The sequence below is a fragment of the Suncus etruscus genome, chromosome 2 (genome assembly GCF_024139225.1).
Source record: "Suncus etruscus isolate mSunEtr1 chromosome 2, mSunEtr1.pri.cur, whole genome shotgun sequence".
Lineage (NCBI taxonomy): Eukaryota > Metazoa > Chordata > Mammalia > Eulipotyphla > Soricidae > Suncus > Suncus etruscus.
This window is the reverse complement of record NC_064849.1, coordinates 81,077,446-81,093,079: the sequence shown is the minus strand read 5'-3', so window position 1 is coordinate 81,093,079 and position 15,634 is coordinate 81,077,446. Positions and strand designations below refer to the sequence as shown.

General features: G+C 32.8%; 1 protein-coding gene across 1 annotated transcript in view; it reads right to left on the bottom strand.

Moving 5' to 3' along the window:
• The window catches only part of CDH18 (cadherin 18), a 298,495-nt gene that overhangs the window by 4,703 nt on the left and 278,158 nt on the right, over positions 1 to 15,634 (bottom strand). The window contains exon 10 of the mRNA XM_049768384.1: positions 1,803 to 2,054. Within this exon, the coding sequence (XP_049624341.1) occupies positions 1,803 to 2,054 (252 nt within the window). The remainder of the gene's footprint in view (positions 1 to 1,802; positions 2,055 to 15,634) is intronic.

The following is a 15,634-nucleotide window of genomic DNA, read 5'->3' as shown; positions in this document are numbered from 1 at the left end:
TTTCTCTACCCATGTTTTCCTTTCATAATCTCAATCATCGAGCATGAAAGATGGAATCAACATTTTTAATTTTTCAGGAGTATTTGAATTTAGGCATTAATTTGATCTAGGTAAGATCATTAAAAAAGTATTTGTGAGTTAAGCACTTGGAATGTTGTTTGAAAGAAAGTACAAGTGTCATAAAATTGAATAATTTATTTCTTGAAACAGAATTATCAATATCTGTTTCTAGTGGTATCGCAGAACTGCCACTAAAACAGACAGCTAATATTTTATTCGATCTTTTTATTGAGGTTGGTGGCTGATCCCAGATCACTTTTTCTTTCACCTAAAATACCTGATATTATACCTATATCTTTTCCATGCTGATATAAAAATAGTAAGTTTGTGTTGAGTAAGTGTAGTGATTACCTGATCCCTGCATGTTCTCCTCCCAAAATATCAGTCTTATATTTTATTCAGTCAACATAGGCTTTTTTTTCCCCAAAGAAAAAGGAGAGGCTCTCTTGCTCCTAGGTCTCTTTATTTTCCAAAGCAGAACAGCCATCTCTAGCCACTAACTTCCTAAAACTTTGCCTCCATGTATTTTTTTTTAATTTTTCACTTTTCAGCTTTATTCTGTCACACTCTCTATTTAGTCTTAGTGAAGATAATTTGTCTTCTGCCTTAGAAACTGAATGGAACTATTTTCACAAAAATATTTCTCTCTCCATGTGTGTTTGATACCAATAAATGTACAAAAGAAGTCATAAAGAAAAATGTAGAAGCGAGAAATGCATAAAAAAAATCTACCTACTATGAAGTGACTTTACATTTTCCTTCTTCCTTAAAAAAATAATTGGGCACATTATCTTAAATAGAAATTCTGAAAACAGTATTGATAAAATCAACTTCACTCAAAGCAATAGAAAAATATTTTATTTTTGATGAAATGTAAGACAAATGAGAAAAACATTTAATTTTAATTTAATAAATATTCCTATCTCAAAGATAAATTATTTAGATAGATAAAATAACAATTCTCTTGGAATACAGAAATTTAATATAAGAAGATACCCAGTTCTGAACTATGCCATAGCCTTGATATTAAAATGCAAAATTGATTACTAAGATTGGAAAAAGAGACTGAGAGAAATTTTAAAAAGAGATTAGAAGACCTATAAGAACATTTGAAAACTTCTTGGACAGTTTGGTGGTGGTCCAGGGGTCTTATTAATGAGGTTTAGTAATTTTCTATATACTAAGAATTTTTTACTGCATAATCTAGAAAAAATAAACAAAATCAGTTAGCAAAGATGACTGATAGACTGATAGTATTTAGACAAGTAGATGCTCTGTATAAAATATATTTTATTTTAATTTTTGTATTAAAATAAATTTCATATTTAAATTTAAAATTTAAATATAAATAATAAAATTTAAGTATATATTTAAGTATTACTTTTTATATTTTATATTTTATATTTAAATTTTAAATTTTTTGTAAATGATTCTAACTATATGCCTCATGTAAATCGTCAACTTCATTCTTTCCAGGATTTAGAATATTTCACATAAATTATTTCCAGGAGATATTAATTTTAAAAGAGATAGATTAGATATCTTTCTTGCTTTGGATTTTTTGACACTTTCATCACACTATGCATCCTATTTCTAGAAAACTCGAGATTTCTGAAAGTGAACTCAAAGGAAATTCAACTCTTCTATCTTCTCTGTCTCGGTCTTCTCCCCTCCTCCCTTTTCCCTTTTGGTTGCATCCACAGTTACATCTTTCACACAGAGATGGACAAAAAGAAACTTACCTAAGAGGATGACAACACACAGGAGAATTGCGATTAAGGCCCCTGTACTCAGGCCTGCAGAGGACAGAAAGGCTTCTGCATGGCAGGTCCTTACGCGACCATCTCTTTCGCAGGCACAAACCCTAATGGTGAGGGTGCTGCTGCTGCTGAGAGAAGGGTTCCCCCCATCAGACACCAGCACGGGGAGATAATACACATCCTGAACACTTCGACTAAATCTCCTTCTCCTGGTCAGAATGCTGGCTGTGTTATCTATGAAAGACACAAGCAAAACAGAACAGACTTACTAAAATGCCATTAAAGGTTCTTATTTTCTTTAATGTGATGCGTGATCACATTACAGGGTGATGCGTGATTTTTTTTTGAAAATATATTGTGTGAAATGGAGAAAGGAACAGAAAGGGGTAATTTTAACGAACAACTAATAGTGTTTCTTAAACTTATAACCTCTTAGAAAAATTAACAGTGAAATCTCAAATGGAATAATAGGGAGGGACCTAATGAATATTTTGGATATGGACATTAGCATGGAAGGCAAAGGTATACAAGTGTCTTAAAGCTAGTGGATTTTGAATTTAGATAAGCCAATGGCTCTTATGCTAATCTTTGTGACTGAAAGTGAAAGAAGCATACTTACATCATGTTAATTTACAGAACAAATATAAGAATGCTTATCTAGAACACACACAAAAAAAAAGTCTCCAGAAGATGCTGAAAGTATGCTTGTATTTAGTGGGCATGCCATAAGACAATTAAGAAGTTATAAAGTAGCTCAATCTATTTTTGTGCCTACTAAATGTTGCATCATCTAGTAAATTAAAATTTATTGCGATCAATTTTTATAACTTCTTAAGAGGATATGCAATTACTTTTTGTAGGTTAGAAAATCTTTAGGCAACAACTTCAATTCTCCACAAACAAGTGCTCAGAACCACAATATCACATCTCCAATTCATGTTCCCATGGTGCTGATGTGCCCAGCAGCACAAAATATGTAATTATCTTAGCAGTCAGTCTTCACTCCACTTTGTCTATTATGCACCAGGCAATGCTGTTATATATTTGCATGGAGTGGCTTTTTGTCTAGCTATAGGTGACTGTCTTGCAAGGTAGTAAGCCATTGGAAGTAGAGTTTCTGCAAGCTTGTAAAGGTGTAGCCATTGTCACTGAATACAGTGTAGAAGAGAAAGTTTAATCTTGGAAATTGACTTGGAGTCTGCCTTGCAGCCACTGGTATTGCTGGATGGCTTGATCGCTCACTCTGCACAGCCTTTCTTATAGTGGTTTACAGAAGAACCGTCCCCCAGGGAAAATTAGGAAGTCTCCTTATCCTCCATCTATGCTTTACTTAATTTTCACCAAAAAACTTAAAATATCGAAAGATGATTTTCCTCAAATCAATTAGCCCTCTTCTGAAAATTGAATGTCTGTCACTGGTATGCTTAGTGCACAAAATTATACCATATCATGATAGTCTAAATGCATTACCTTATAAATGTTGTCTATTGCCAAGTCAATATAATTGGAAGGTGGTTCTTTTTGTAAATATTCAGTGTGAATTATATATAAAATATATGATTTATATGTCTGTTCCATGTCTATAATTTTGCATACAATATGCACATTCAATACACATGCACATATGTATGAGTTTTTTTAAGGTTTTCAAATGAAATATATGCAGATAGAATGATAAGAATTGAAATAAATTTTCTTAGTGAAAAAGTTTTAAAATATTTATTAAGGTTTTTTTTTGGGGGGGTTCATACTCATAGATACTCAGGGCTTACTCCTGGCTAAGCACTCAGGAATCACTTTTGCAGGTATATTGGGGAACACAAAGAAGTATTTCAGAGATAAAACCCAGGTTGGCTGCAAATACAATATCCACTGTATTCTCACTCAAATCCAAGAATGTTTTCTTAATGCATTAATTTCCAAGAGCATTCCTAACAGCCTGTTTGAACTGTGGCAGTGTACGATACTCTGAAATTTTCCTGGTACTGATTTGGAAGACTGAAGCACTTCTTGGAAAGTATGACCTCAAAGCACATTCATTTTTTTACCTGAAGAAAAAGAGAAATTGCATTGTGTATGTGACAGTACTTCAAATGATCAAGACATGACACTTTAATAGAAGAATGAGCAAGATATTCCATAATAATTAATAAATATTTGTTCAGGCATTTGATTCCTTGGTTTAAGTATTCATTCGGAGGGTGACTATATTAGAGAATCTATCTCTTTTAGTCCTTTGTGAAAGAGCTTTATAAATCACAGACTTATACCAACCGTCCTGAGTAACAAATGAGTAGAATGACAGGATAACATGTTGAGAACTAGGGACTCTCTTGATGGACCTTTACAATATTACATCCTTGAAAGAACATTTGCTGCAGAGAAACATTTTGTAATGCTAAAGGCTTACACCTAACTCTGTGCTCAGAGATAACTCCTGGAAGAGTTGTGGGATCATGTGCAATTTTAGGGATCAAACCAGGGTCACCCAAAAGCTTCTTAGCCCCAGTACTGCCTCTCCAGGCTAAACATTCTTGTGTTGGTATCAAGTCCTCTTATATAAGTGTAGGCAATGCAGAAAGAAAGAAGTTGAAATGCAAGGTAAAAAATAGTAGGCAGAAATTTTCTGTACATTTTAATTCATAAAGAAGTAACTTTAAATGGAAATATAAAAATGTTCTTTTATTTTCTAGCTAAAGGTTTCACTTTTGAAAAGAATAGAGATTCAGAAAGCAAAGATTTCTTCCCCCTAAAAGGACTTAGCACAGCCAAATAATGAGCACTTGACAAAATGTATTTTGTATTTCACTGGAATAGCAAAAGATGATGTATCTGACACAAGCTACTGAACTTGTACTAGAAAACTTTGTTCTAAAATGACAGATGGGTGTTATAGGTAAGTATAAGACACATGCATATATAAATTATATGTACACACATATATATCAATTTTCATCATAGTTATAATTTTATATATATATAGAAAAATAGAGTAATAAGGTCTGTATGGTTAAATAGGATGTATGTTAAATAGGAACAAAGCATTTCAACACAGAAATACAAATATATTTAAATATTAAGAAACTTTTACTGGTGTTCTGGGAGTACTTGTAGATCTACTATCTTAAAAATGATAATTAGATGATCCACATATTGATTATTTCAACTGGGTTATTGAGAAAATAGAATATATGCAGCTAGTGAACATGTCAAAAAGAAGTATATAAAATTCTATTTGTCTGAGAATTATTTATTTAATCTCAGTGTCTCAGAAAATATCCAACAATGTGTCTGAGTATCATCAATATATTTCAGATTTTCCTAGCCACTGTATTTCCTTAGCAATAAAAAATAAATTTCAATGTATTTTATTATTTAAAATAAAAGCATTATTATTTTGCTATAGTTTACATTTCTTCTGCTGAAAATTTAGTAGGAAACAGAGATTTATCCTCCTTCTGGTTTACTTCATTTAACATAATATTTACTAGTTTCATTCATATTGCTGCAAATTGCATTGAATGTATTAATTCTAACTGCTATGTAATATACCATTGTGTTTAAGTACTACATCTTTATGATCCACTCATCTCTTGTTGTGCATCTAAGGTTGATTTCAGGTCTTGGCTATTATGCTAAGTGCTGCAATAAATAGTGATGTGTATACATATTTTTGGATGAATGGCTATTTATTTATTTATTTATTTATTTATTTATTTATTTATTGGTTTTTGGGCCACACTCGACACTCAGGGGTTACTACTGGCTATGTGCTCAGAAGTTGCTCTTGGGTTGGGGGAACGCATGGGACCCCGGGGGATCAAACCGCTGTCGTTCCTAGGCTAGTGCGTGCAAGGCAGACACCTTACCACTTTCACCATCGCTTCGACCCCGAATGTCTTTCTCTCTTGGAGATAGATACCCAGTAGTACAATTGCTGGGTCGATTGGCAGATCGATTCTGAGTTACAACCATAGGGGTTGGATCAATTAGCATTGCCACACCAGCAGTGGAGCAGAGTTTCTTTTTGACTGCATCCCCGCCAACAGAGATTGGTTCCATTATTATTGATGTGTGCCATCCTCATTGTTGTCTTTATTTGGATTTATTTCCCTAATGATGAGTTATGGCAAACATGTTTTTATGTGATTTTTGCCCATCTGTCTGTCTTCCTCGGAGAAGTGTCTATTTATTTCTTCTCCCCATTTTTTTATGGTTTTATTAGGTGGTTTTTTGTTGTTGTTGGTTTTTTTTTTTTTTTTTTTGCTTTGCAAACTGGCTCAGATAGACTAAAATATTCTGATCACTAGAAAAAAATAAAATGTGGAGTCCTTTGAAGAGTGATCTTAACTACAATTAAATTAATTTTGTAAAAATAAAGGTTCTAGGAATTTCATAGTTGTTATTAAATTTGTTGGAATGTGAAAAACATATATATATATATATATATATATAATGTATAGTCACAGTCCTAACCTCTATATGTCTACAGAAACTAAATATATCATCTTATGATTGTATGAAACAAGTTTCATACTTTTCTGGAATTCAGTTACAATTTTTATGAATTAGTAGTATGTATCCTATTATTTTCTTTTTAATATTTGGAAATATCTCAAATGACTTTGATCTTGTTCTATTTTCACAAGCATGAATAGTTTTAAGTTAAAATAAAGGTATGATTTTAAAATAGTACCTGGGGCAAAAGCAAATTCTATATTGAAATCTAAAAATTACCTGCTATTTTGGAAAGCATTACAACTTCATGGCTCTCAAAATGTTAAATTATTAGAGTCAAACAGTAACCCCCATTTTAATGATTTTTTGAAAATCTAGATATAAAGACATACTTCAGCTCAAGCTGAGCCTAAAAGACTATGAACATAACATTTCTAGGCTATTAACATAATATTTCCAACTATTTGACAGCAATGATTTGAGCTTTTTAAATCTAATTCTCTAATAGAAATGTCCCCCAGGTTTTTTTCCCTCCTTTTAGTGTGTTTGACAAGAAAGTTAAAGGAATAGAATCTAAGTTTCACCAAACAGATAACTGCACAGGGCTTATTGTTATTGTTTCCACAGTCCTAGTCTTCTAACAGGTATATAATGCAATTGTAATTTAACTGTTAACAGAGACCATGCATGAAACAATGTTCTTTTACTTTCCTGTAAAACTTCTTTCACATAATAGATCCTTGATAAATAATGATTCAAACTACACACTATCAGAGCTTGTCTTCTCTTCTAGTTCCTTATTGAGTTGACTTGTACTAAGAAATTAAAGGTAAATAGATGTAATATTTCTTACAATGCTTCAGCAGCATAGTCTCCTAATGCTTTCAAATGAAGGTTTATTCATTCTCACTTGTTTTTGTATATTCTCTAACATTTATTCCAGCATTTCTATAATCTCAACATGCTGGAAACCTGATCCAAATTCTGAAATACTTGTTTGTAAATGTAAACTTATTCTTGATCTTACTTGTTTCTCTCAGACCACAAATGTCTGACTGAATGTATCACTGTGTGTTAATTCACCCTGGAATGTCATCTATTTCATCATCCGCTGCACATTTTCATAATAACTTAAAACCTAGGTAAGCAGAATCATTCATTATAGAAGGTTTCTGCTTTCATAAATATAAATTACTCTGATAAATAGAGACACCTATCTTTTCTGAGGATAAGAGAGACATGAACTCACAAAGAGATTAGTAAAGAATATTAATTTCCATTTTATCAGATCAATGATCAACTATTTTAATTAGTCCTCAGTATTTTAGTTTGAATTTATTATTATTGTTATTCTGTTAATGATAATATATTTTATAAAATATTATTTACTTAATTATTATTAATTACTTAATTAATATTACTTTATTAATGTACTATTAATATATTAAAACCTCACTTAAAAATGTTTGGTCCATTTTACCACTGCTTTGTATGCCTATATCTACAAGACTGAATAATAGGTATGTTTAAAGTAATGCATATATGTAATAAAATACCAAAGATATATAAGAAAAACTCATTACTTATACATATAAATTTACACAATTTAGGTGGAAAGGTGATAAAGATAAAAATAACTTTTCAACAAAAATATATCAATGATAAATGGTAACAAACTACCACAGCAATTTATTTCTGAAATTGTCATAACACCACAATTGAAAAACTATAAAAAGAAATATTAATTTGATGAAAATTTTTATAAATTTCATAATATATAAGCTATATAATAGTATTTAATAGATAAAGGGTGTCAAATATAATATATGAGTTAATAAATCAATATATTTTGATCATTAATGTAGTGCCTAAGAAAATTAAAAACAATTACTCCAATTTTAAAAAGTGAAAACTTCACCATTTGTATTTATTTGTTTATTTATTTGCACTCAAGAATTACTTCTGGCAGTATTTGGAGGGTCATATGGGATACGGGGTTTGAACCTAGATAAACCACATGCAAAGCAAATGCTCTACCTATTGTTGCTCTTTTAATTAATGATAGTTTTCCATTTCTCCATGAAAGCATTGTGTGGAAGAGATGATTCCTGACACATGTGGTTTTAAAGGAAAGTAATTAAGGAAAATAGATTATGAATTATATTTTTAATAAACAGAAGCCAAAAAAAGTAAGAAGAGCCACTTAAAAAAAATGCATTATGTGGCTAAGTATAATCTAGTGGTCAGTGTGTTTGCCATGGTAGTTGCCTTGCTACAGCCAACCAGTAGTTAATCTCCAGCAGCATCTATGGTTGCCCAAGTACTTTCAGTACTACTAAAACATGGCCCAACAAGAAAAATATTAAATTATTACTTTTCTTTTTCTTTTTTCTTTGTATGGAAAATCCTTTATTTTTTAAATAATATTTTTATTTAAAATCCTTGGTTATGAACATGATTGTGGTTGGGTTTAAGTCATATAAGAGGATAACCCCCATCACCAGTGCAACATTTCCACCACCAGATTTAATGAGATTCCTCTAAAGATACCCATGACATTCTTCAAAGAAGTGGATCAAGCACTTTTAAAATTCATTTGGAACAATAAATACCCTCAAATAGCTAAAGCTTTCCTAGGATAAAGGAATATGGAAGGAATTATTTTTCCCAACTTTAAACTGTATTACAAAGCAATACTTATCAAAACAGCATGGTATTGGAATAAAGACAGACCATCAGATCAGTGGAATAAGCTTGAATACTCAGAGAATGTTCCCCAGACATACAATCAACTAATCTTTGATAAAGAAGCAAGAAATCCTAAATGGAGCAAAGAAAGTGTCTTCAACAAGTGGTGTTGGCACAACTGACTAGCCACTTGCCAAAAAGCGAACTTAGACCCCCAGCTAACATCATGTATGAAGGTAAAATCCAAATGGATTAAAGACCTCGGTATCAGACCTGATACAATAAGGTATATAGAACAACACGTAGGAAAAATACTCCATGACATTGAGATTAAAGGCATCTTCAAGGAGTAAATGGCAATCTCCAAACAAGTGAAAGCAGAGATTAACAGATGGGAATATATTAAGATGAGAAGCTTCTGCACCTCAAAGGAAATATTGCCCAGGATACAAGAGCAACCCACTGAATGGGAGAAACTATTTACTTTGCTTTTTCTAATTGATTTTTTTATTGATTGTTTTATGAATGAGACTACACTTTTGTTAAGAAACTAAAAATGAAATCCCAGTTGACAAAATCCTTACCAAAAATATATATGTTTCCATGCAATTAACAGAGATCAAATAATTTAGGAGTGCCACAGGTTGAATTATTTTTTACCTAGAGCATAGGGCATTGTATAAAAATGGCAATTAAAAGGCATACTTTGTAAATTTTCCAGTTAAGATTGTCTCCTATCTATGAATCTTTGAAACTAGTTGATACCAGAGTCTCTTCTTTATTTCATAATCATAAGATTAGTTACAGCCCGAAAGTGAGTCTGATATATGGCTGGGAGAAAGGAGATGAACCCCATCTCCCACAGTCACAAAGGTTAGGAACTCATTCATAGGGCATCACTGATCCTATAGCCACTAGGTACTTATTTTTCAAAGAGACCAAGAAGTCCATCCTCCCTCCGTTTCTCCTGGGAACCATAATAGCCATGGAAAGGGGTAAAAAACCATGGCATAAGTCTTAGCGACCAACCCATAGAATGGAAGAATGGTGTACCAGACAAAATTATGTCAGAATGTGGTGCACAGTTGCAGAAAATGGAGAAATACCAAATTAGACAACTTTTGAGAATTCATTATAAGGATTTTCTGAGAACCAACTTATGAGAGTACTTTTTCGCTTGGAACTGAGTAAAACTGCTAAATGGTCTCTTTAGCCCTGTGGATAAAAACAAAATGCTAAATGGTTGTACTCTGTGGAGAAATTAAGCACATTACCACACCAGCTGTGAGATCTCATTTAAAGGACAAAAATAAACCACAGAAATATTGAGTAGTATAAGTCTGACAATGCCAAAGAAATACCAAATAAACATACAGTCTCCCATGGTTTACAATGAATCAAGCAAAACAGTTGCATTTCACTACTCATGTACTGTGAAAACTGAAAAGAGTTCCCCCAAAGACACCTTTCTTTTACAGCTACAATTCAAGCTTAAAACCATCCATGCACAATAAACTTCAAGCAATGTAAATCAAAGTAGATATCTCTTCACAAAGTCGAATAGCTTCAAGCAAAATAAAAAAGAGTATTTTGATGATGTTATGTGTTATAAATTTCTAAAAGAGTTTGTACTAATAGATAATTCATTTTATAAGTATAAATAGATATTCAAAATAAATAATAAAATATATTAAGAGAAAAACAAAATCTTCAAATGTTATCATAAGGTAAAAATGAGAATTTAATGAATATCTTGTTTAAAATGGTTACAATGATTATTTCCAAAGTAAATGTTTTAATTATTTTTTAAAGCTCATTCTTTGAGCTCATTTTTATTTAAATAGAAATGATGGCCTTCCCTGGAGCGTACCCTGGATGTGAGCTTACAGGCCCAGAAAGGGAAAGCCGCTGAACTCTGCTGGAACTCAGATGCCAGCACCCCTATCTGCCTGTCTTCTGTGCTGTGCTCCATTTTTGGTCTGATCTCATCCTGTGTGTGGCTCATCTGAGGAAGACTTGCCTTCCCTGAGCCTTCCCTGGAGGTGAGTTTACAAGCCCAGAAAGGGTGGAGCCAGAGGAGCATGGCCTCTTTGCTTTGCTTCCCAGCTGTGCACATCATTTAGCCAATGAATACAACCACAACACGTAGAAAAACCCACAATACAAGTGTGACAATGGGGAAACAACGCAGGTCAGCACCAGACACAGAGAATGATGATGGCAACTCTGATGACTTGAACATGATCAACCCACTAGTCAGTCTCTCAGATAAGGAGTTTAGAGTTGCAATATGGAAGATGTTCAAAGAACTCAAAGAAAGTATAGAAGAAAACACTAATAAAAATCAAGAGAATATGAAGATAGAAATCAGAAAACTCCAAACTGATATTTCAGGTCAAATAACAGGTCTGAAAAACTCAGTAGATGAATTAAAGAAAAACATGGGGTGAGCTTTCCCACGGGTTAACAGCAGCTGAGGATAGAATTCGTACACTGGAAGATGAGATGAATAATAATTCCATACAGCAGAAGAAATTGGAAAAAAGCCTTAAAGCAAATGATCAAACAATGGAAAAATTACTCAAAGAATGGGAACAGATGAAAATAGAATTCTTTAATAAGCTCATCAGAAACAACTTAAAAGTCACTGAGTCCCAGAGACCCAGGACTAAAATCTCCAGGAAGATTCAACGGTCAAGAACATCATTAAAGAGAAACTACCAGAGCTAAAGAATACATGCAATCAAATCCTGCATGCCCGAAGAGTACCAACTAAAAGAGACTCAAGAAAAAGCACACCAAGACACATCCTAGTCACAATGACAAATCCCACAGATAGATACAAAATTCTGAAAGCAGCAAGATCGAAAAGAGAAATTACATTCAAGGGAACATTCTTGAGATTTACTGCAGACCTGTCACTGGAAACACTCAAGGCCAGAAGGCAGTGGTGGGACATAGTGACAAAACTCAATGAGAGGGGCTAGTCTCCAAAATATAAAAGGCACTGACAGAAATTTACAAGAAAAAAACACCTAATCCCATCAAAAAATGGGGAGAAGAAATGGACAGACACTTTGACAAAGAAGAAATACAAATGGCCAAAAGACACATGAAAAAATGCTCCACATCACTAATCAGGGAGATGCAAATCAAAACAACTATGAGGTACCACCTCACACCCCAGAGATTGGCACACATCACAAAGAATGAGAACAAGCATTGTTGTCGGGGATGTGGAGAAAAAGGAACTCTTATCCAATGCTGGTGGGAATGCCGGCTAGTTCAACCTTTATGGAAAGCAATATGGAGATTCCTCCAAAATCTGGAAATTGAACTCCCATACGAACCAGCTATACTACTCCTAGGAATATACCCTAGGAACACAAAAGTACAATACAAAAATCCGTTCCTTACACCTATATTCATTGCAGCACTATTTACCATAGCAAGACTCTGGAAACAGCCAAGATACCCTTCAACAGATGAATGGCTAAAGAAACTGTGGTACATATACACAATGGAATATTATGCAGCTGTCAGGAGAGATGAAGTCATGAAATTTTCTTATACATGGATGTACATGGAATCTATTTTGCTGAGTGAAATAAGTCAGAGAGAGAGAGAAAGATGCAGGATGGTCTCACTCATCTATGGGTTTTAAGAAAAATGAAAGACATTCTTGCAATAATAACTTTCAGACACAAAAGAAGAAAGAGCTGGAAGTTACAGCTCACCTCATGAAGCTCACCACAAACAGGAATGAATTTAGTTAGAGAAATAACTACGTTTTAAACTATCCTAATAATGAGAATGTATGAGGGAAATAGAAAGCCTGTCTAGAGTACAGGCGGGGTTGGGTGGGGTGGAGGGATATTTGGGACATTGGTGATGGGAACGTTGCACTGGTGATTGGTGGTGTTCTTTACATGACTGAAACCCAAACACAATCATGTATGCAATAAAGTTGTTTAAATAAAAAAATTTTAAAAAATTACACAAACAGGGCCTAGGGAGATAGAACAGTGGTGTTTGCCTTGCAAGCAGTCAATCCAGGACCAAAGGTGATTGGTTCGAATCTCGGTGTTCCATATGGTCTTCTGTACCTGTCAGGAGCTATTTCTGAGCAGACAGCCAGGAGTAACCCCTGAGTAACCCCTGAGCACCGCCGGGTGTGGCCCAAAAGCCACAAAAAAAAAAAAACTCACACAAACAAAAAACTGGGAGGAGTCCATCTAGAGGTTATATATATCAATTTAAGAGAAGAAAGGGAAGAAGAAAGAAAAAATACAACAATACAAAAAATACAACAACAAACAACAAAACAAAAAAACCAAGAAAACAAACAAGCAAAAACAAAAATACAATGACAAAATTTAAACAAAGAAAACCCATGAAAGGCACCACAGCAATAAGGACAACAACCAAACAACAATGAAGATATTGAAATGAAAACAAAACAAAATAAATCACCTGAAAAAAAATAAATGGTATATATAGGTGGAAATATATATTAAGGTCAGAAGTAGAGACAATGAAAATAAATGCTATTTTTAGAGTTTTTAATAGTAAATCAACAATGAAATGTGTCTGACTTTTAAATTTAAAGGGCACAGTAAAAAGCACTACAGATATATAGTTAGATGCACAGATATAAGTAATCTTTTTTTCCTACTAAAACCTGTAAGATTTACACATGCACTTGACAATTAGAATTAAACCAAAGTATTAGGCAGGCAAATCGTTTTACATCAAGTAAAATCTAGTTTCTCAACAGAGAACCAAAAGATTATAAAGCAGAATAGAATTACTTTGTAGACTAATGATGATTTTATATCAGAGGATTAGGAAACACTCTTTTAATACAAAGTAGATGAAAAAAGTTCTATATATATATATCCTGGTGTACAGCTAGACTCAAAGATTGTGACTATAGAGGCATAGCTCACTTATAAGAGTTTTTGTTTGGTGAAAAATTAAATTTTTATAATATGTTTTTATGCCAATATTAAGAGTTGTAACAATTTACAGAGAGGATGTTTTTAATAAAATTACATATTTAAATATAGTAACATTTTAAAAATAGTTTTTAATGAAACCAATATAAATTACAAGTCTTTAAAGTTATATTTAATGTATTTAGTGACAGTGAATCAGGGAAATTTCCACCATCAGTGTTGACCTCCTTTCTCCCCTGTTCCCAGTTAATCCATACTTCTACCCTTAGCCCCCTGGACTGCTAGTGTAACAGGTCCCATTTGTGTATAGCTTGCTGTAGTTTGGGTCTCTTGATTATATTCTCATTGACCTTGAGTTGGGTTTTTAGGTCCGATCAAATATAGTAACATTTTTTACACATTTTTGCTATCTTATAGTAATATAATATATATTATTATATATATAATTTTGTGAAGAGATTTTGTCAAGAGCTATCTACTTTGATTTACATTGTTTGAAGTTTATTGTACATGGATGGTTTTAATCTTGAATTGTAGCTGTAATTATATTATACAATATATATGTATACACACACATATTCGTTTTTGAACCACACCCAGTAATGCTCACAAATCACTCTTGGCTTGGGGGACCATATGGGACACTGGGGATTGAACATAGGTTAATCCTTGGTCAGCCAAATGCAGGTAAATGCCCTAACTCTGTGCAATTGCTCCAGCCCCAGTAATATATTTTTAAAATACTGTGACTTCAAAATTATTTCTAAACTCTAATATTTTACTACAAATATATATAAATGATAAAAATGAAAGTCAAAAAGAGACAATTATGCTTATATTATCACTACCAATATATGCATATGTATACATGTTTACCATAAGGGTTTATAAAAAAAATCACATTTTCTTTGACTATTTTCCAAATTATAAGAAAGGTTTATATAGTTTCTATATAAACATTGATGATCCTATATAGTGTGAAATTTTCTGTTCTATGATTTTGTAGCAAAGACCCAAAGGATTAAGTGTAGACTAGTATTCTATTTTTAAACCACAAAATATAATATAATGCTGAATATCCACTGTTCTCAGCAGTCAGTTAATATTCCAATTTTCGAGAGTACCACAAATCTCTGGTTAGATCCTTCTGCCCAATACAAATGATGTTACATTCTGTCACCAATACCTGGTTTTTCAACCAGGTACTTGGGAAATTATTTTTTCTCCACCTGATAGAAAAATTTATTTATTAACGTTAAGCCATAAAGTATCTATATTAGCAATACAACAATTATTTAGTGTTCTAAAATAACAAATTCCCTATCTTTAGTTTTAAGCTGTATTTTTTAATAAAATTTTTATTTAAGCACCATGATTACAAGCATGATTGTAGTTGGGGTTTAGTCATATTTAATGCTACACTTACTTTCTGAAATAGACTCATGAAAGTAAGAACTTTTGAGTTTAAAATCCTATAGTTCTGAGTACCTTAGATGACTAATATTACAAAACAAAGAATATAGACCTTACAGGATCCAGAGCGATAGAACAATGGGTAGGGAATTTGCCTTGCATAACGCCAATTTAGGTTGAATTCTGGCATCACATATGGTCCCTTGAGCCTGCCAGGAGTGATTTCTGAAAGCAGAACCAGGAGTAATTCCTGATCGCCACTGGGTGTGGCCCAGATAAACAAAAAATATATATGAC